Source organism: Acipenser ruthenus, chromosome 6 (assembly GCF_902713425.1).
Source record: "Acipenser ruthenus chromosome 6, fAciRut3.2 maternal haplotype, whole genome shotgun sequence".
In the NCBI taxonomy this organism is placed as follows: Eukaryota; Metazoa; Chordata; class Actinopteri; order Acipenseriformes; family Acipenseridae; genus Acipenser; species Acipenser ruthenus.
Genome location: NC_081194.1, coordinates 44983030 through 45005948, shown reverse-complemented (window position 1 = coordinate 45005948; position 22919 = coordinate 44983030). Strand labels below are relative to the sequence as shown.

At 39.5% G+C, this 22919-nt stretch overlaps 1 protein-coding gene across 4 annotated transcripts in view; it reads left to right on the top strand.

Annotated features, from left to right (window-relative positions):
* LOC117411327 (disrupted in schizophrenia 1 protein) overlaps positions 1–22592 on the top strand; it is a 158304-nt gene extending 135712 nt beyond the window's left edge. Inside the window, exons 11-15 of one of the 4 annotated variants that reach the window (XM_059025425.1) lie at positions 657–906; positions 2964–5859; positions 6308–7819; positions 9757–9801; positions 18588–22592. In XM_059025425.1, the coding sequence (XP_058881408.1) occupies positions 657–768 (112 nt within the window). In that variant the 3' untranslated portion in view covers positions 769–906; positions 2964–5859; positions 6308–7819; positions 9757–9801; positions 18588–22592. Of the gene's footprint in view, positions 1–656; positions 907–2963; positions 7820–9756; positions 9802–18587 lie in introns of all 4 variants that reach the window. The other 3 variants (XM_059025424.1, XM_059025426.1, XM_059025423.1) reach the window with 3 other exon arrangements.
* The last annotated feature ends 327 nt before the right edge of the window (positions 22593–22919 follow it).

The following is a 22919-nucleotide window of genomic DNA, read 5'->3' as shown; positions in this document are numbered from 1 at the left end:
CCATTATATTTGTTTTCTCCAGTAACAGTGCATATCCCCTAAAATGACCATACTTACATATATTTGGAGAATTATTTATTCAACAAACCTGTTCTCCAGAAGGGCCCATAGTACAGAGTCATCACTTTTAAACAATGACTTACCCAGTTGTGATGACTATGGACATCTGTTGGGGTTGCTTACACTCTCGCAGAGTCTACACCTACTATATAGTGGCAGTGCAGTTTCTGTGGTTGTACAGTACTCCTATATAGTCTGAATTTATATTTTGTGGCCAACCTAAGCCTTCCTGTTATAGGATGCCCTGTCTTTAAAAAATGCCTTATTGGCATTTTAAGTGGCAGCTAAATATTTTTTTGTCCAAATTGTCTTGATTAATCCCTATTTCCTGTCTAATACACTTTGGAAACTTCAGCGTTTCTTATCGGAAACTCAACACTAATAATGCATGAATGTACAAAAGGGTACTGTAACCCATTACTTCAATGTCCATAAATAATGTATTTTTTATGTACTACGTGGAAAAGATGAGTTACTTATAACTGAGGAAACAGTTACGCAAAGCCAATTTCCTCGCATTCATTAAAATAGGTTGACCTTGTATCCAAAGTTTGTTGTGTCTGCTCTTTGCTATGTGTTCTTGGCTTTCGTTGTAGCTGTGGGAATCAGCTGCTGGAGAGAGTGTGGGAAGCTGACTTGGAGGCCTGTTATCTGCTTGTCCAGGGGCTCCATCTGAAAGAGGCTGGGTGCTGCATGTCAGAGGGGTAGGAGAGCCGAGCAGATGACACAGAGCCCACGGATGACCCATGCTCGGTTACTGAAACCAAAAAAGAATGTGATTTTCCAAAGCGGGGGGTGTGGGAAGCGGTTGAATGCTTTGAACAAAATCACAATGAATTAACTGAGGTAATAATTCATTTTATATATATTATCACAAACTGTTTCATTTGTCGAATCCCTCTTTGTACAAAATACAAAATGTGATTGAGTCTGATTGATTTTAATTTGTATTTTGAGCAGGTAATAACTAAAGCATTAAAACACATTTGATTTAGGCAATGTATCTTGCTACCACACTATACATCCCCTTACTGTGCAGCATGTAAGCCTCACACTCCCAGTCTAGGGGCCCTATTCATAAAAATACTTGCTAACTGCCGTAATAAAACAAATTTTGTTTAAAACTAACGAAAGTCGTCCATATTGCTATTCATAAAATTATCTGAATACGGGCGACTGTCGCAAAGCACTTAATGAATGGGTATACAGTCGTTCAAGAATGAAAATCTGCCTGTTTTTGATGACATCATCAGCATTATTAATGTTCCCTGGGTGGCGTCGGTAGCTGTTGCAAAAAGAAAAACAGAATCCACTGACAGTAGCCTACTACCGATGTCATAATTTAGAAAAAGAAAAGTATTTTCGTTTTGTTTGGCAACGCTGGTAAACACATTTCCATATGCACACATAAGATTTCCATTCTTAACTGCAGGACCAAAAATAAATAAATAAATAAACAAAAAGCACTGTAGGAGGACGTTTGAATAATACTGTAATTCTAATAATAATAATAACAATAATAATAATTTTGAAAACTTTAAATGTTAATCTTACAAATTCTCAACTATTATTATTATTATTATTATTATTACAATAATAATAATTTTGAAAACTTTAAATGTTAATCTTACAAATTCTCAACTATTATTATTATTATTATTATTATTATTATTATTATTATTAATAATAATAATAATAATAATAATAATAATAATAATAATAATAATAATAATAATAAACCCTGCTTAAAGCAGGGACTCGATCAGGGGCGAGTTTATGTTTATGAATCAGTGAAAGTTTAAGTCGTATTTCACACTGTACACAAAATGGATCGTTTTGTGGTGCGCGAAAAAAATTAAAATAATAAGACTCCCTTTCGAACACTGATCGAACCTCGCACTGAGGCTTAATCAGTGTTTTTTGCAATAGCAAGCAAGCCCAAATTTCCCACCGACTGCATCAGCAATACTGGTATACTGTATATTGTAACGCTCCATGAAAATAAACAGGTTCACACAAGCAGTATTCGTCCAAACTGTTTATTGTGAACACAGGTAAAATAAATAAAAAGAAAAGGACCGCTGTCAGCCGTGGATCACGGCAAAGAAATAATAATAATAAAATAACTGTCAATTCTCTCACTTGCTGTCTGCTTCACAGCGCTGTTTCAAAATGATTATGCCAGAGAATATGTCCTTGTTTGAGTATATATTTATATTAAACATTTTCCTTCATATAAAGCTACAGATTATTTATTTATTTATTTATTTATTTTTTAAAAATAGGCAGTGTTAATCATGGGTATGTCAAACTGTATAACAGATCAAGTGTAGTAATAAAATATGTCTTTAAAAAAATAGTCTGCCAAGGCTGTCGTTTGTTTAGACTTGACTGTAGAAAGCGTTCAATAACTCCTAGTTATCGACAGCATTTTGCTGTTGTTCACTCTTATGAATAGCAGTTTGACACTCAGGACCAATGAAAACTTCATGCTAATGAGATCACCGTTAACCTTTCTATCAATTTGTTAAAAACATGCCTAAATAGACAAAAATCGTTGGGGCTTAACGACGCATCTGAATTCTCTTATGAATAGCAACTGCCGTTAAATAGGCAGCTATGGACGAAATCCAATCATGTGCTCCTGTTTTCACATTTCGACTTTATGAATAGACCCCCAGGACTCTGTATAGGCTAGCATATAGTCCTAATACCTGTTGCACAGAGAGTGAGGTGGCAAGATGAATTGGCTTCACCTGAGAAAAAGTGAAAATCAAATCTAGAAAAGGAAATTGGTGAGAATATGTGATAGGAATATTTACAATATACAACCAATGTATGAAAACACTGTTTTAAGATTATTTTATAGGACTCTAAAATGCACCTGTGTCACTTCTTTCTAGTTTGTGGCGAAAACCATATCTTAGTATCAACCAAGACCAGACCAGCTTGCAAACTGACCAGCTTGCAAATTGAAGTAGAATATCTTTGGATTAGTCTGAAGTCTCTCATCTTTCTATTAGCTTAGATCCATTAGCATGCCTTGGGGAAGAAGGAAGGACTTTATCCTATTTTCGCAAGAATCATTTCAACTGGAAGGTACATACTGTAGCCCCCAAGGGTCAGAGAGTGAGTCATTATAACCACTATTAATAGCTGCTGAACCCCACGCATTGAATCACTGTGCCATCTTGACAGCACTGAAGTTCCATTTGCAGACCCATGACAAATGAGGCAGGAAAAAAAGGATAGCACCACATCTACCTTAAATAAGATCAACTGTATTGAAGGGATCTCATATGCCATTCCCTCAGCTAGACCTATCAAGCTCTTCAAATGTCTCTAATTCCTTCAGGGAAGTTGGGGGTGGACATCTTCAACAAACCTATTGTCCAGGGCCCATAGTATAGAGTCATCACTTTTGTGACATTTCCTCATGAAACATCCGTTTTTTGTTTAGTCTCCAATATGCCAACCAAGAGCCTACTATCAGTCTTCAATCTGTCTGCCTTGCCCATGGTGACTGCATCTGACTTGCAACAGAGAGCTGTGTCTTTTATGTATTAAATATAATATAGAGTGCCGAGGATCTTCCAACCAATCAGAGCACCAGTTTGTTGTATGCTACATCACATCACAAAAAAAACTATTAACCGTTATTGTGTTTCTACAGCTTTATTCTCAGTATCAAAATTCGCTTTAGCTGCAAAGTCAGTTCAAAACAGTGACAACACAGCCGGCCATTTAAATCAGCAACTTAATAGTATTCTCTTCATCAACCTTTTCCCTCTTTTCAATGAAAATGTCGGTGAACTAAGTAAAGGTTGCTTATAAAATAAATAAAAAAATGATAGCTGGATTTTTTAATTCAGTAAAGCATTATATAACAAAGTTATAGGTTGGCAAGCATCTGTGCTTGGTTATTTTAGAGCTTCTGTTTTTCTGTTTTTATTAATTACATTTTTTAGTACTTATTTTGATCTATTTTCGAGTTTTATGTAAAAAAACAATTTCGGGCTTTCGCTTTTTATATACTGTATGATATTATTGTTTTTTGGTTATTTTTCAAAATGCTTGAGTTTTTTTCTGTCAAAATATGTATAGTAACTCAACAGTACTTGCCCACTTAGGGTACTTTCACACCTAGTTTGTTAGACCCTTTGGTGTGGATTGAAGTGTTGTTGAGTGATATGTGAAACCTCTGAGCATCACATAATCGCACCAGGATTCACATCAAACCAAGGGAACCGAGATCACTTGAAATCGGTTTGCCTGGAAGTGGACTCGGTACGTTTGCCACTTTACTCTGTTTCAACTTTTTGCAATGTGAAACCAAACGTATTCCAGTTCACTTGGAAATGAACCACTCCATACAGCAAAGCAAATCATGGACGTGACTTCAGCAAGCACCAAGAAAAGTGTCTCCCCTTGTCGCACAGATGCAAAGCAGGGCTTGTCAAAAACATACACATGTAAAAATACGATGGGGCTGATATATCAACTGCCACAACCAGTGCTATTCAATGAATTTACGCTAATACCAGTGTTTGAGATTTACTAGCAACATGCGCGTTCTTGAAGCATAATAGCAAAACTGTCACAAAGCAAAGAAAATAGGAAAAATATGAAATGACAAGTAATGATTTAGCACATGTATTGCGTCTGGCTTTATTGTTCCATATATACTCGCAGGAAAACACTGTGCCAATACAAAGCGGTATTGTCTGTAAAGACATTAGTCACTGTTGCGTTTGCGCTGTTTCGCCTGAGTTTAGTAAACCAGCTCCTATGCTGCATCTGTATCTGACCACACTGACATGCATACAACATTCACAACAAGCTATTATTATTATTATTATTATTATTATTATCAATCCACGGGGCGGGAGCCAGGGCTGCGAGAGGACATGCCGCACTCCAACCGAGAGAGCCTTCCCTATGGAGTCGAGGCTAGCCCTAATGGCCTCCGGGCCCCTGAAAAGACAGTCCTCTGACTTCTCGAAGAGTCGTTATAGGCTCGGCCTCGCGACTGGGTCCCAGTTAGCGACCGGGTTCGACCCTCAGAGAACGGAATGGCTCATACGAAGCCTTGACGAAAGGAAGAAAAGAGAATCTGAAAGAAGACAAATAATTGTTAGTTATGGGACTCGAGCACTAAGAGTAAGAGGGCCACATCCCTGGAGAGTAAAGAAGGAAGTAAGACAAAGCCTTCTTTCTTGAGGCAAGATATGGCGCATGAGCTGTGAAAGAATATTGTGGCCAGTGGTCCCCTCTGACCACACGAAGAACCTGCAGAGTTACTGGAACTCCAGGTCGGGGAAGTGAGACTCACTATCCCCCCAAAAGATGGACCACCGGCTCCCCACTGAACTCGCACCTGTGAAGACAAACATAAAAGCAAGAAGCGACAAACAATGACAAGACAAACAATTACAAACAAAACAACTAAAAATAGATGGTTAGTGGAACAAGCTATGTGTTGGCCATCCGCTCAGTGGAGAGGAAAAAACCCTCTATTAGGGGAAAACCTCTGGTGGTCCTGGCGGAGAGGGCGTCCCCACTCCGGGCATACTAGCTATAGACTGGTGAGCTGCAGTGATATCAGATGGCAGCGATTGGATGTAGGAGTTGACTGCTGAAGAGGACCAACGCCCCATGTTCTTGATCAGGTGATGGCTGATGCAGGCTGTAGCTGCTGAAGAGGCTGCGCCAATCCTGAAGGAGTGTGTGGTGTAGAATAGGAGCAAAAGACCTACTCTGGTGACAAGAGCAGAGAGGTGGGAAGAGAACCAGTGTCTGGTAATTATGCTTTTGGAGCTATTATAGGAAGTCTAGTAGAAGATGCAGGGGGCGGGGGAGGGGGGTTCTCAGTGATTCCTCAGAGAGTCAGACGTACCGCTGGGATGACTGCATTATTGTAGATGCTTGGAAGATGGCGAGCTTGGATGATGAAATTACTGTATAGTATACATGCAGTACCGCACTTTGGTGTTTTAGACACACTGATGTACCTGACATTGTTAATTTAATAAAACAACTGCAACATAGTATAACATCTCCCTCTGAGATATGATATTGTCACATATCCGAGGGACCCCTGGAACCAATTACATTGTATAATATATACAGTATATAATATATATTGTTTGTTTTCAAACACACTTTCCCTTGACAAAGGAATGTTAAACATATCAAAATGTTGGGAAGTTGGCTCTTTTTTATTTTTTATCATTTTCTCCCAATTTAGAATATCCAATTAGCAGTGGAATAGCCTGGACTTGAACCGGCAACATCCAGGCTGTAGGGCGCATCCTGCACTCTACGCGGAGCGCCTTTGCTGGATGCGCTACTCGGGAGCCCGCAAGTTGGCTCGTTTGAGCAAAAACATTTATACAGTGTAACCCTGTTAATGTCCCCTCGGTTAATATCCCAACCCGCTTATTATCACCTTTTTTAAAAAACTACTTGCCACTCACCATAGGTTTCTATGTTAAATTAACTCTTTTAATATCATTAGGAACCCTGCTTATTATCCCCTCAACACCCACCAGGCAACATTCCATGAATTTTTTAAATAAGGACAATATGTTTTTCAACCAATGTTCTCTTTTCACAATCAAAAAATTTAAGGTAGGATCTGTTGTACTGTTTTATATGGTAAAGTACACTATGTTGCAGCGTTACCAAGCCAACCACACACATTGGTTTTAAATGTGTTTAACGTTAGTATAGGCTAATCATTTTCACTAGCAACAGCTAGCTAATAAATTGAAAGAAACAGTAACTAACGTTAACGTTAAATATAGTAAATGTAGCTGGCTTTGTTGTTCCTGATTTTATTAGATTGTACACATAGCGTTGTTTGAGTTGTTAGCTACAGTAATTATGTTAAGTTACAGCAATAAACTTAAGCCTATGGTGCGGTAAGTGTTTTAGTGGACTGGTTTCCCCCTGCACTGATATAATGTCAGCTAGCTAATTAAAGTATGCAGCAATTGTTCGCGTTTGTTTGAGCTATCTAGACAAATAATTAATTTCTGCTATTGTTTAATTAAAGTAAACATTCTTTAGAAAACCTATTTGATGTTACAGTACTGTAATATTAGTACAATATTGCAATACTGCGTGGTGGCGCCATAGGACAACATGAGACCCTGTTTATATCCCAACCCGCATAATATCCCCAAATAACTCTGCACGGTAATGGGGATATTAAGCGGGTTACACTGTACTGGAAATTGCTTAAGTGCTTTTTTTTTTTTTTATAAAGATTGTTTGTTAAACTACGAGAAACTGTGTATTTTGGTCTTTGTCATATTCATTATTGGCTAATGCTTCTATTAAACATATTTTCTTGAATGATCTTATGTTAAGTGTGGGGTGCCAATACTTTTGTCTGCGATTGTATATATTATTTCAAAATTTAGGTAGATTACAACACACAAGAAACACATTTGTTATCTATATCCTTTGCAAGAGCTATGTATGTTACTTGTCCTACATTGTCTGATCCCTTGGGTATTTGCATGCAATCTATCTGTTTTCTTTTCTCTTCTTATACTATGTAGACTGCCTAACTGGTGCACTTGCTTTCCTATTTCCCAAAAATAACTGTTGTTATCTGTTGCAATACTTGACCCTGCCTTTGTAACCACCTTCCCTTTCTGTGTGTCCGGCATGTCTCCTCTTTCTGTCCTCCTGAAGAATGGAACTTCACTAAATTCTAAGCCAGTGGAGGTGAGGGGGGGAAAGCTGAAAGGTAAAACTCCATTACGGTGTTACCTTCTCTTCACTTGCTACGTTTCATACGTGTTTATTTTTTATCTTGGCTCTTCGTCAGAGCAATACAATCAACAGAACACACACACACAAAAAAACTTACAAATGTACAATTGATCAAAAATACAAAATATTTGAAAAAACATTTTTCTTTTTAATACATTCATGTGAGTTCTTGACTTCATAACATCTGCATTTTTCAAAATATTGTATTTCTTACCTCTATTGATGTTTCTGCTATGCAAAAATGACAGCAAAAATGTATGTTTTCAGTCTTAACAGCATAATTTCGGAAGTAAGGTGTTTTTAGCAGTGGCGAGCTTTCAAACCACCTTACTTTAGTGGTTTAATTTGTTTGCTGGAATAACAGGAACAACTTTGGATAATGTTAAAGAAAACATGATTTGATATTAAAAATAAGTTAGTACAATAATCCGTCTCATATCCGACTGCGAGCAGACTAAGGGCAGATATGTAAAAAGTCAGATGAATGAATCCTGTTTTAAATACCACTATACACAGCTGTAACAATTACTATATTTACACAATTATTGTTTTGAGATTCCGCTTTGGGGATCTCCCCTAAATCCCTTGTTTAGAAAGATACAGGGTATTAATTCTTGTGACAGAGTAGCCGTGTGGGTACATGCATTCGCTGCTGAGTGACAGGCAGGAGATCGAGATGGAAGTTGAAGTTGCTACGCCCCCCAGGTGAACAGGATTTATTTACAAGTCAACACACTGAACAAGTCATGTGACACTACCAGCAATGGCAGTGCACAGATCACATACAACACAGTGTACGGAAACTTTGTCAGGATCTACAATATCTGAACTAATCTTCTCTGTTCAATAATAAACTAATGTTGCTGAAGAGGCTGATCATGGTGGATATGCGACGGATTACTGTAGTTTAGTTTATAGAATTTATATAAAGTTTATAGCATTTAAACGAGAAACTCTCAAAGTCAACCAACCATTAAAATGCAATATAGAATATAAATTGTAATGCCTAAAAAAGTCCATTATACATTAAAGCATATCTCTTTACTCCATTTGAAATGTCAACCCCCTGCACTGCTGCTACACCAATCCACTATAGCAAGAGGATAGCCCTTGACAGTTACAGTATGACAGATCTGCACTGTTACAAGCCTGCCAGTGCCCACGCTAATACATTGCAAATCCAGTCTATGGAGAGCTTTCGGCAGACTGTCATTTTAAGATGGTAAGAAGGCAACAAATCAAGATTTTGTCACAAAATGCATTCACCAAAGACATGTTCAGAAATAAATTAAGAGATTTTGACAGCAGAGCAAAACTGTTGATTTGGATTCAGAAACCAAGAGGTAGGTGATAACAGTGCCAGGCTTCGAAAGAGGTCTATGTAATGTAGATAGGACTTTCACTTTAATTTTCCTTTGAAGAGTTTCCTACCTTGCAGTGCTCTTCAAAAGATGATACTATAATTCAAGCTGTTTTTGGAACTTGAATAGCTTTCCACAAACAGTCTATTTTTAACAGCTCTCTGGGGATAAAATGATCTAGTTGACAAAAAGTACATTGCTATATTTGGTAATTAATTTATTATAAACGCATTAAAATAAAATGTCAATCTGTTTAGCAATTACATTAACCTGAAAAGCTATCAAAACATAAGTTGGTTATGCACTGTAATAATTATCTCTGTTATATGAAGGGCCATTCTTTTGCTAGAATAGGATACAATGAGCTGAGCTAAAACCAACTCTGGTGATTTCTTTGATGATAATACCTGATGTGAGCAGTACTGCATCTGTATTTGTTTTTAACTGGCAATGTATTTAGTATTTTATATAAACTTCTTCTATGGTTCGTATAATTGTATATCAAACAGGTAGCTCAGAATATTTATTAAATCATAATTGTTTATTGCAGACAGTGGAAGGGTTTATTTTCGGCAAAGAAGACAATCATCCTGAGGTGAGTGACACATACTAGTTTATGTATAGTTAATGCTTAAATAATGTTAACTAGTCTTAAAATAATATTTATTGTTGTGGTAAATTAATAAGGAAAACATTACATTAGTAGAAAGGTACATTTGTTGCTCTGATAACTTATCGATATAAAACTAATGGCTAGCCAAACGATTTTGTGTTGATTGGTCAAAGTTTGATCATTAAAAAAATCTTGGGCTTGCCAGAATTATTTGTAGACATTGGCCCATGTGCATAAAAGATGGCAGTAATTTCTGGCCATTAACAAAACATGTCTGGGCAGTATTTAAAGTGTGATTTATTAAATGACTGCCTGGTTATTTTACTGGCCAGTAATGGTTTTAGATGTGATTTAACATCACAGATTGTTACCAAGAGATTTTATCTAACCAAAGGTATGCAAATGAGCTGTGTCGCCTACTTCACCGTCTGTTTGTACAGTCACGTTATGGCTACGGGACATGTCTGGAGACAGGTTGTCTGAAATATCAAGACGTCAGGTTAGAAAAAGTTAAAATAAATTGCACACACACACACATATTTATAGTGCTTGGTTTATTTTAAATATATAAATTATTGTGCTGAAATAACATTAATGTATTCTCTGTTCAAATATAAATCTGCACATTAGGCATACAGCTGTGGCCAGACGTTTTGCATTACCTTATAGAATGAACATAATTTTCTTCATAAAGTCAAATAAAGCCTCCTGATCAATGTTACGTTAACATATTGAATTACATACCGCTATGTCATTTTCCAAATAATAATGAAAACCTGACAAAAAATGTAAAATTTGACATCCCCATAAAACCAGCGCACAGCAAGTACCTGCGGTTTGCCTTTCAGGGAACAGTGTATGAGTTCCGGGTCTTGTCGTTTGGCCTCTCTCTAGCTCTCTGTGGCTTTTTGAAGTGCATGAAAGCTATCCTGGCCCCAATGAGACTCAAAGGCATCAGAGTTTGTGCCCAGTCTCCAGCACAGGCAGACACCCACACAGAACTTGTCACCGGCCACCTTCAACGGTTGGGCCTAACGGTGAATCATGCGAAGAGCCAGGTCACACCTTCTCAGACAGCCTCCTATCTAGGAGTGTGCTTGGACTCCAGGTCCATGCTGTCCACTCTGTCAGACGGCAGAGTGCAGAGAATGGCTGCCTGTTTAGAGCTCTTTCAGCTCAACAGAGTACTCACGGTAGTGACATTCTAGAAACTTCTGGGCTTGATGGCAGCAGCTTCTCCGATCCTCCCTTTGGGTCTCCTACGTATGCGCCCTCTGCAGGTCTGGTTCAACAGCAGGGTTTTTCAGCTTGCATTGAACCGCGACCGCCAATTGACAGTGTCTCGTCACTGTCTAAAGACACTCTGTTGGCCTCGGTGTAGCGCTGGGCAGTGTCACCAGAAGGGAGGTCGTCACCTGAGCTGGGGCGCTTTGTGGAATGGCAGGGGGGGAGCAGAGGGTGTGGAACCCCCCTTGGCAGGGTCTCCAGATCAGTGTTTTGGAGCGAGTCTTGCAGAATTTTTTGCAGGAGGTTCAAGGGAGACGTGTGCTTGTCCGTACGGACAACACAACAGTGGTGGTGTATATAAACCACCAGGGCGGCCTCAGGTCGCCCAGTCAGTGACAGCCTGGGCAGCAGATCTCTTCTCAATGGTGGTGAGCCTCATTTAGGAGAGATTCGGGAGAGCAGATATTGATCTCTTTGCCTTCCAGTAATCGACCCACTGTCCCCTCTGGTTCTCCATAATAGGAAGTGGGAACCTGCTGGCGATAGATGCCTTGGCACACCAGTGGCAACTGTTATATGCTTTCCCACCGCTCACAATGTTCCTGCGTGTGTGGAGAAAATCAGGCAGGCCAGGGTGATTTTAGCAGCTCCTTACTGGCCCAGGAGGCTGTGGTTTTCAGCCCTGATGCAGCTCCTGAGCGGCCAGCCATGGAGACTGCCCAAGCGTCGTGACCTGCTCAGTCAGGCACGGGGACCGTATGGCACCCCAACCCAATCGAGCCTGCAACACTGGGTCTGGCCCCTGAATGGCTGCATTTGAGCCGCCTGGGTCTGTCCAATAGGGTTATTGACACCCTGCAAAATGCCAGAGCACTCTAAAAACCTGATTTGGTATAATTTAATTAAAATGCTATTAATATTATCATGGCTATAGCAGCAGTTTTTAAGTATTCTGGAAATATTTTGTCTAATAGTTAAACAGTACAATGCTTATGGGGCTGAGGGCTTGTTTTCAAAAGTTATCGACACAGACATTATATACAAACCAATGGAATACCTTGTGTGTGTGTGTATATATACAGTACTGTGGAAAAGTTTTAGGCAGGTGTGAAAAAATGCTATAAAGTAAGAATGCTTTCAAAAATAGACATGTTAATAGATTCTATTTATCAATTAACTAAATGCAAAGTGAGTGAACAGAAGAAAAATCTAAATCAAATCCATATTTGGTGTGACCACCCTTTGCCTTCAAAACAGCATCAATTCTTCTAGGTACACTTGCACAAAGTCAGGGATTTTGTAGGCATATAGTCAGGTGTATGATTAAACAATTATACCAAACAGGTGCTAATGATCATCAATTCAATATGTTGGTTGAAACACAATCATTAACTGAAACAGAAACAGCTGTGTATAAGGAATAAAACTGGGTGAGGAACAGCCAAACTCAGCTAACAAGGTGAGGTTGCTGAAGACAGTTTACTGTCAAAAGTCATACACCATGGCAAGACTGAGCACAGCAACAAGACACAAGGTAGTTATACTGCATCAGCAAGGTCTCTCCCAGGCAGAAATTTCAAGGCAGACAGGGGTTTCCAGGTGTGCTGTCCAAGCTCTTGTGAAGAAGCACAAAGAAACGGGCAACGTTGAGGACCGTAGACGCAGTGGTCGGCCAAGGAAACTTACTGCAGCAGATGAAAGACACATCATGCTTACTTCCCTTCGCAATCGGAAGATGTCCAGCAGTGCCATCAGCTCAGAATTGGCAGAAAACAGTGGGACCCTGGTACACCCATCTACTGTCCGGAGAAGTCTGGTCAGAAGTGGCCTTCATGGAAGACTTGTGGCCAAAAAGCCATACCTCCGACGTGGAAACAAGGCCAAGCGACTCAACTATGCACGAAAACACAGGAACTGGGGTGCAGAAAAATGGCAGCAGGTGCTCTGGACTGATGAGTCCAAATTTGAAATATTTGGCTGTAGCAGAAGGCAGTTTGTTCGCCGAAGGGCTGGAGAGCGGTACACGAATGAGTGTCTGCAGGCAACAGTGAAGCATGGTGGAGGTTCCTTGCAAGTTTGGGGTTGCATTTCTGCAAATGGAGTTGGGGATTTGGTCAGAATTAATGGTCTCCTCAATGCTGAGAAGTACAGGCAGATACTTATCCATCATGCAATACCATCAGGGAGGCATCTGACTGGCCCCAAATTTATTCTGCAGCATGACAACGACCCCAAACATACAGTGAAAGTCATTAAGAACTATCTTCAGCGTAAAGTAGAACAAGTCCTGGAAGTGATGGTATGGCCCCCACAGAGCCCTGATCTCAACATCATCGAGTCTGTCTGGGATTATATGAAGAGAGAGAAGCAACTGAGGCTGCCTAAATCCACAGAAGAACTGTGGTTAGTTCTCCAAGATGTTTGGGCCAACCTACCTGCCGAGTACCTTCAAAAACTGTGTACCTAGAAGAATTGATGCTGTTTTGAAGGCAAAGGGTGGTCACACCAAATATTGATTTGATGTAGATTTTTCTTCTGTTCACTCACTTTGCATTTTGTTAATTGATAAATATAAACTATTAACATGTCTATTTTTGAAAGCATTCTTACTTTACTGCATTTTTTCACACCTGCCTAAAACTTTTGCACAGTACTGCATTTTTTCACACCTGCCTAAAACTTTTGCACAGTACTGTATATATATTTTGAATAGATAGAGAATACATGCATGTTTGTCTCCAGTCATATGATTGAATGCGGTGAACTCATTGGTTGAGTCTGAGGTTATTCCCATTTAGGGAAGTTCAGTTCTTAGTTTTGTATTACAATAAAATTACATCCACCACAAAACTGTATGACGCAATGTTATGGGCCCATAGGTCCAAATACTTGGAAGTTTGGCTGAAACTGATGTTTACAGTTACTTCTGGGAAAGAGGGTATTTTCAGACACTATTTGGATTAGCTGTTTTACACGCCAATCTTTACATTTCAGTGGGAAAAAAGCAAACTTGGCAAACAATAAAAAGCTACTTTTATTTGTGCAATGTGTGTACAATGCTTACATCTGTAGCAAAGAGTTTTCTTAAATGAAAACTAAAAGGTGTCTGTTTGAAAATCATTGTTTGTTGATGCTGAAATGGAAGACTCCTGGAGAAGATCCAGTAAACTCACATTGAGATATACAGCATTCTACAGCATTCAGTGTGGTGCCGGTGTTGGAGATGACCGTTGCAGAGACTCATTTTGTGCTGTAGAATGAAGAACAAGGGTTAATGGATAATATTTGGAATACCACTGCGCTTGTGGGGCAGATGAAAAATTATGCTTGTATTTGAAGACAGGACAATTATCTGTTCAGGAATACGAAGATTCGTAGTGAGCAGAGTTGTAAAACCACCAACAAATGCCCCATTCCCAGTTGCATGTATTCATCTGTCCGAGGAAGTTTGGATCGATTAATAGGGAGCCATATGGCTCACCATTGCTGTGTTGCACCTGACCTTGGTGATTGAGATGGCTGTTCTCAACTTCTTCTTCACGTTACCAGTTGCATGTGTGTATGTGTTAGACTACGCAAAAATACAGTAGGGGTCAGACTGGAAAAAGGAACACAAGCAAAACTGAGACCAGAAGAACTGACTGAATAATCACTCAATTGAAGTGCTGCTACATTGGGTTGAAAATTAGCTGATGCTATTAAAATGTATTAACAAAAACAATTTGCTATATAAAGTATGTTATGCAAGCGTTATGAACAGTTTACAGATTTATTTAAAAGTACATTTGTACTACTTTCACTGATCACAACATATACAAATCCCTGTGCACTCCTTGTGAATCAGTGGGGTAACTCCAAATTAGTTTACTGACTTTTTGCAGGCCTGTATTGCTCTTTATCATCTTTTTCTAAAACATGTCATAAGGGGGTCTTGCTACTCTTGGGTTTTGAGGACTGCAAATTTCACCCTTACATTAGCTCTACTCACCCCTGCTCTAGGACTGTTTGCACAAAAATCAGTAAAAGGGTAACATGAGACCGCACTATTTTATTTGTCTCATTGAGACATTTAAATAAAATCTTCAACACAAATAGAAGTTGTGTATTTTTATTTGAAAACGCAGTTCAAAAGGTTTTCCTATGCTGTATGTGTATTACATTTTCCCTGTAATGAAGTATTTTATTACAGTTGTTAATTACTTGGATCAATAACTCATTCATATTTATAGCTCTCACTTGCAAGGTTACAAGGACATATGCTCATGTCAGCCTATTTTGTATGTATTCTTTAAGCCATTCTGCACAGGCTGCAGTGAAGGCCTGTATAATTGCTTGTTTAGTCTTCCAGGAGAAAGCATTCTGAAATGTAAAAGTACATTTAGGAGCTTGTATTACCACATTTGTCTGGGTTTTTATTTTTGTTGCAGTAATGAAACAGTGCTCTCACCTCTGAAAGGTCGTCCGCAGAAGTACATGATTTATTGTGTATTAAAAAAGCTCCTGCCAAGTATGTTCAAGTGTTTGGAAGCCAAAGACATCTTTTAAGTCTTAAGTCTTAAAAGCCAAGTCAGGAATATAATTCATGTCCTGCTTTTCTATAAACAGCATTGCATCATGCAGATGCTACGTGTGCTGAAACAGGCAATAGAGTTGAAGCTTTTCATTTTTTAAGTTAATTAAAAATGGAAACAAAAAGTAATCTTGCTTGGAAACCCTTAACAGTCTCCTAGGTACTTAGTGATTCTGTTTCCAAATTGCTTTTGGTTTTTTAAGAGTTCCCTGCAAACAATTGAAAACAAACACCGGAAGAGAGTAATCATGGTCTGTAAAGGAGTGAATACTTGAGTGTCGTATAATTACCTCCAGTTTTCATTTCTTGCTTCCTGGACTGTATTTTGTCATTGAATGTATATCCTGTAGATTTCAGGACTAATTTCCTATGTTAAGCTGTGATAACCTGCAATTTAAATAAAGCAGCAGAGGGCTTAATTTGAATGTTATATAAAATCCAGCCCTCAACAAAGACTCATTTTCAGGGGTTCTTAATCATACCTGGATGAATTCCAAATGAAACTATCCTTGGAGGTAATCAATTCTGTTCATAATTGCAACATAACAGGGAATCCGGCTCTGTGCATATTTCTCCCCAGGATGACATCTAGTTTTCCACAGTGAAAATAGTGTTCCTTTGATTTTACAGCATCAGTTCCATGCTGATATTGTTCATGTAAACAGCATGGCGCATTAATGAAATATGTAAAGTCAAGTGTGATTCTTTCTGCCTATGTTAAGTAACCAATATAATTGGTGGATATGGCGCGCGGGGGGAGGGGGGACGGACATGCTTTTGTGGCCCATATTGGTTGGGTTTGTAAAGTGGCACGTTCCTTTTTGAAAGGGGATTTTGGAAGTGACAGGTTATTGTTGACTGATAAAAGTACAGTTTTGAGTGCAGGAATGCTCAAGTTAATCCATGAAAGTTCTGCAATATATTGCTTGTTACTCCTTGTAGGAACATAACAGGTTCATATAATTCAAAAGATGTCTGGAGGCAGCTGGTCTGCTCTCTGTATGACAACCAGAGAGATAAGGAGTGTAGCCCCTTTTGTTCTTTGTGTTTAGAATGTATTTATAATTATACTGATTCTGCACATTTGTAAGCAGAAAAGGCAAGGCTGTCAGTGGAAATGCTGACAGCGGCACTGCTGGCTTCTCTAGCTAAGGCCATGCTGTCAGTAGAAATGCTGCCAGCAGCACGGCTGGCTCCTCCAGCCAAGGCAATCCTGGCAGCAGCAATGCTGGCTCCTCCAGCAGAAATGCTGCCAGCGGCACGGCTGGCAGTGGAAAAGCTGACAGCGTTCTGTCACCCTCCAGGCGTGGCGGTGGCGCTAGCAGTGGCAATGCTGCCCTTAGCACGGGACACTCCGGTGGTAGCAGAGGCACTGGGCACTCCGGACGTGGCCTTGACGCTGGCAGCGGCCATGCTGCCCTCAGCGCGGGAAACACCAGTCGTGATGGTGGCACTGGCAGCGGTAATGATGCCCTCAGTGCGGGACACTCCGGCAACAGCAGCGGTGTGCCGTACTCCGTCTACTACCGGGGGCATCCTTTCCACTGCTTCCATCAGCCCTGGATATCCTCTGCTGATCTTCTTTAGCTGGATTTCTGGCTTCAGCCTAATAAAGTCCAAGAGGATATCCAGGTGGCTGTCCCCCAGTAGGTGTCTCTCCTCTGTTCTCAGCCACAGGGGGGTGCTGGGGTCCCTCAGCCAGCCCTCATATCTCTCAATTTTCTCCAACAAAAAAACAATCCTCATTCTTAATAAAAAAAAGTATACCCACAGTACCTGTTCTGGCCTGGGTCCGTGGAAGCGGTACAATCCCACGGTGGACACCATATGTGACAGGTTGGCTCGAGTAGTGATGTACCCAGACTAGGAAGCTGACACAGAGGCAGGTACTTGTGGGGCTGAAAGCGCTGGTGCGTGCGTATTTATTCAAACAACAAAAATCAATCAAAGGGATGTACAAAAACACAGCTCACAGACCAAAATAACAGGTTTGCACACAGCAAATCTTTCACACTAAATAATACCTCCACCCAACAAGCACCGTGCTTCCTGCACGCGTAGCAATAGTTTTACTTTTTACTTTCTGTTTCATTTTCTCACACTCATACTCACACTCACACACCTTTTTCCAAACACCCACCCCAGACAAATAATTTTTCTCCCCTTATATCCCATGTGGCTGGAGCCTAATTAATCATCAATTATTCAATAAAGGCTCCAGCCACATTCTCACATGTTTCTGGCAAGGATAGGAATTAACCCCATCCCTGCCAACCACTACCAACACACAAACCAAACAATACATTAAATAAAACTAATCATTTCAACACACCTCGAAACTAATCCCTTTCTTTTTAAATCAACCCACACCAACACATTAATCAAAAGCAGGGCTTTTCTGCCCTGCCCTGTGCATGTTCTTCTTGGCTGATAGATTAAAATATATGATGAGAACAAAAACAGTTATCAGTAACAGCAGCAATTAGCTCATTTGCATATAAAGGTTGCTAGGACTGCAGGGTTATGGGGAAACGGTCTATTGTCTGTTAAATTGCTGTTAATTATTGTATTATTGTTATTGTATTGTTGTTGTCATATCAAGCGTTTTTATTAGTAAGTGTTATGTGTTACTGAATGTTGTTCCTGGATTGTTGGTTGTGGTCTGTTTGTGAATTACTATGAGACTACGGTGGCAGAGTACTCAAGGGAAGTTTTGAATTCCATTTGCAATTTATGTTCCTCATTACAGCTCCCCCTCTATTAGCAGATTGTTTAAGTCTCCACTGCTGTTAATTCAGAACCATTCAGAAGCATACAAAAATATAAAAAGGCCAAAATCAGTAAATTAATTAGAAACCGTAACCCACAGAGAAGACAGAAATTAAAAATAGGGTTGTTGTTTAGGAAAAGCTCCCAGCCGTTATTTGTTTAAAATAAAGATGTTATAATGTTTGCTCTCCTTATTTCTTAGGATGCCTGCTGTGGCCCAGCCCATGTAACAGAGCAGTGTGAATCAATCAGCGAGAAATTGCTTTCCTTGGAGGACCAGCTGCAAACAGCTATTCTACACCGCGATGAAGACCTTACTCATATCCTTTCAGTTTTAATAAAGAATAGCGAGGGCCTTCACATTAAACCAGGTACAAACAAAAGGACAGTTTGTCCACTTCTCCAAAGGGTGTGAACATGTGTATCTGCTGCTGTTCTATCATTCACATGTATTGAAGATAATTATGTCTTGGCTGGTTAATTTAGGTGCTAGTAACTGCAGGTTTAACTGTACCAGTAGGCTGACAGTCTGAAACATAAAACTGCTTCAAGGCTACCTTCCACAACATGATACAAATCGTCCATAAGTGTTTACCCCTGGATTTAAATAACTCCTGTTTACAGGAAAGGAAAAGAACACCTGGTTTTGTTTCAAGTACGAAATATAACCATTACCATATGGGTATTTACCTCTTAAAGACCCGAAACCTGAATAAGATCTAGCAAAGCTGTTCGCAGATCCTGTTATGGCCCGCCCCCGAGGGCATAAAAGTACTACACTCACAAATCTCAGCGCCATTTTTCTTTTCAAGAACTGGCCTGACATGAGAGCCTGGACTTGTTACTTTTTCTGCTATATATTTCGCATTTATTGTGTTTTTACACAAATTATATGTGATATTAAAATCATCGCCGTATTCATTTTTACTAATTACATGTACTTTGTGCACTACAGCCTGTTGTTTGTTACATCCCACTGTGGCCTTGTGCCCCATGTGAAGCCAGCGGCTTGAGTCACTCGTTCCCAGGGATCCAGCAAAATAAGTCAGCTGACTGTGTGCTCTCCCCCCAGCCTGCAGAGCTCCAGCTGGAGGTATTTTATTTTAAAATACAAGCCGTTTATATTACTAACTGTAATTGTTGAATTAGTTTTTTGTGGAGAAATATTTTGTGTTTATGTGTTTTTTTCACTCAGCAGCGCTGCGCAGGACCAAGATATGTACTTCAGTTGCGATTGCTTGCAAGCTCATCTACAGTATCTTGCTGCTGGTTTGGTAACTACTTTTTGCATCAACCACCAGGGCGGCCTCAGGTTGCCCAGTCTCCATCGTGCGGCCCGCAAGCTTTTCCTTTGGGTACACGAGAACCTCTCACTGCGGGCAGTAAATCTGCCCTGGGTGACAAACTGGGCAGCAGACCTCCTCTCAAGGGGAGTTCCCAGAACCTCAGAGTGGAGGCTTCACCCCAAGGTGGTGAGTCTCATTTGGGAGCGGTTTGGGAGAGCAGAGATAGATCTCTTTGCCTTCCAGGAATCAACCCACTGTCCCCTCTGGTTCTCCATAACAGGAGGCGGGGACCCGCTGGCAGTAAATGCCTTGGAGAAAATCAGGCAGGACCGGGCCAAGGTGAAGAGGGAGAACCCTGTTAAACTCTGCGGCACTTCTCTCACTGCGAAAAGGAGTTAGGGAAGAAGCGATGCCCAATGTTTCTGCTCTTGCGTTACAAACTGTCTCAGCATCGACTTCAAGGTCTGATTAAAGTGTTCCACCAAACCGTCCGTCTGTGGATGATAAACAGACATCTTGATGGGACGTATTTTTAATATTTTATACACCTGCTGTAGCATGTTAGACAGAAAGTTGGTTCCATGATCAGTCAAGATCTCCTTGGGGATCCCTACTCTAGCCATAATCTGTACTAACTTGGTGGCTATTGCAGCAACACTAGTGCACCTCAGTGCACCTCACTGCCCCTGGATATCGTGTTGCATAATCTACCACTACTAATGTATGCGTATACCTAGAGTCAGAAGGTAGCAAAGGGCCCACTATGTCCATTGCAATGCGTTCAAAAGGAGTGGAAATAATTGGCAGTGGAACCAAAGGGGCGGGGCGCACTCGACCCGACGCTACTTGCTGGCAGTCTGGGCATGTGGCTACATATTTCGACACATCAGTATGAAGACCTACCCAATAGAATCGAGCCAATATCCGGTCCCTTGTCTTGTCAGCTCCGAGGTGCCCCGCAAAAGGGATATCATGCACCAGCCTCATGACCTCGGTCCGACAAGACAGGGGAACCAATAATTGTGTTACAGGCTGTCCTGTGTCTGCGGCTAGATTTACCCTATATAGTTATTGCCCCTTGATACTGAAGTGTGGATATACTAGCGCCCTAGCGCCATCAACATCCTTACCTTCAATAGACCGGACCTGCCCCCAAGCGTGCACTACAAGACCTAAACACATATTTTAAAGTTATTAGATGTATGCCACATACAAAGTCTAAAAGATTAATTTGGTAAATGTTATCTTGAATGCAGTTCTTTATGCTGTGCTTGGTTTTGAAATAACCACACTATGGGAAAGTATTATTTTATTTTAGGGAGGATGAGCTGATGCACTAACATAATATTTTCATACATTTTCCACATCAGGGGCATTCATTCATACTGTGTAGGTCTCAAATGCTTAGTTTTGAAATACAGTTTTGTTTTAGCATACATGTTTTTAAATTGTATCTGGTTAAGGGTTAAATAAATCTCTGTTTGAAGGCCTTGCTTTCGGATAGTCTTGCACTTTGATTGTCAGGGTCTTGTTCCCTGTCAGTAACCAACCAGCTGCTTCCCTTAACATCTCACATGCTTTGTAGGAAGCTTGACCCCTAAGATACAGCTGATGGGAAATACTGTAATATAAGACATGCAAGTGACACAGATATCCTGGAAAGGAAGGCAAGCAACCTCAGAACTTTTTTTTTTTGATCTATCAATGAATAACTTCTGAGAGATCTAGCAATCAGTGACCTCTTTTTTAAAACTGTAGTACCGAATGTCACATTTTAAAATGAAAGTACACATTTGAGACCTATATAATGAATGGAAGAGCATGACAGTTTTTACAAAGGCACCTAAATACCCACCATCCTACCAAAAGAGCTGATTGTTTAAAGGCCCTTGGATGACTGTCATTAAACACCCACTCGTAAAACCTCCAGCTGCTTTCCAGACATTCTGTCAAACATTCCCATAACAACTAACAACACATAAACAAGGCCGACTCCACATTTAACATGCTGTCATATTCATTATCCCTCCTTAATGGGTTTACAATTGCAGTGCTTTACAATTACAGTTTTTTGAAGCTAAAACTTAAACCTTGAAATCAATCTGAACACAGCCATAAAGAACAATAACAATAATAACTAGGGCTCTATTTTTTTCATGGTAAAAAATTGCTTATTTCACAGCGTTTCATGGTCTAAATATAGGTATTTCAAGATATTTCATGATTAAACATAATATTTATTAAAACAGAAAAAATAGCATTGTCACATTCAAAATGTGTAATTTTCTCTAGAGTTATTAGACAACAAATGTTCCTAAATATTTAAATGCTTACCTGAAAAACAGTAAATGCTGATATTTTGTTTTTTTATGTCCACATTCTATTTTCACCATCAGTGAATTAACAAACAAAATAATAACATAAATAACATATAAATAACAATAAATCTCCCCTTCTTGTACTGGACAGAACCATCTTTAGCAGAAATATTTCGGTTCTTTGATGCAACTTGTATCTTGTTCGTTGAACACATTTAAAAAAAAAAAAAATGGATTATTGCCTAAAGTGTCTGTATGTCATTGAAGCTCTTTTGTTCAAGAACACTGTTTTGTAAATGTAGTTATTTTGAAGTAGTTCTAATGAGGTAAGATATGTGTTACTTTTCTAGGTTAGGCCAACTGTAACGTCACCTTTAGTTTACAACTTGGTCTAGCTTTTGCTTAGTTACTCTAACAGTATAGTTCCACAGATAGTAAACACTGAACTCTATTTTTCCAGTAACCACTAAACCAAGCTGTCGCCTACATTTTTATAAGGATTTTTGTTAGAAATGGATTAATTAGTCAGGACATTACATCTGAAACTGATCATAGCAAACAATATTAACTAAAATAGATATACCAGTATTAATTAACATGACAGCTGAGTCTGTGAAACTATAATTAACTCATGTCCAAAGGGACAGAACATTCAAGGTGTCTCTGACATTCATTGTATTGATTATATATATATATATATATATATATATATATATATATATATATATATATATATATATATATATATTGGGGTATACTGCTTAGTTCAGGATTACTGCACAGTATAAATATACAGTGGTGTGCATAGGTGTTGACACCTAGCAGTTTCAGCTGTCTGAAAATACTAGTTAATTAAATACTGTATTTAATTTACTTTTAAAAACATAACTTAAAGTACTGTCACTCATTCAATTATTCAAATTTGGCATA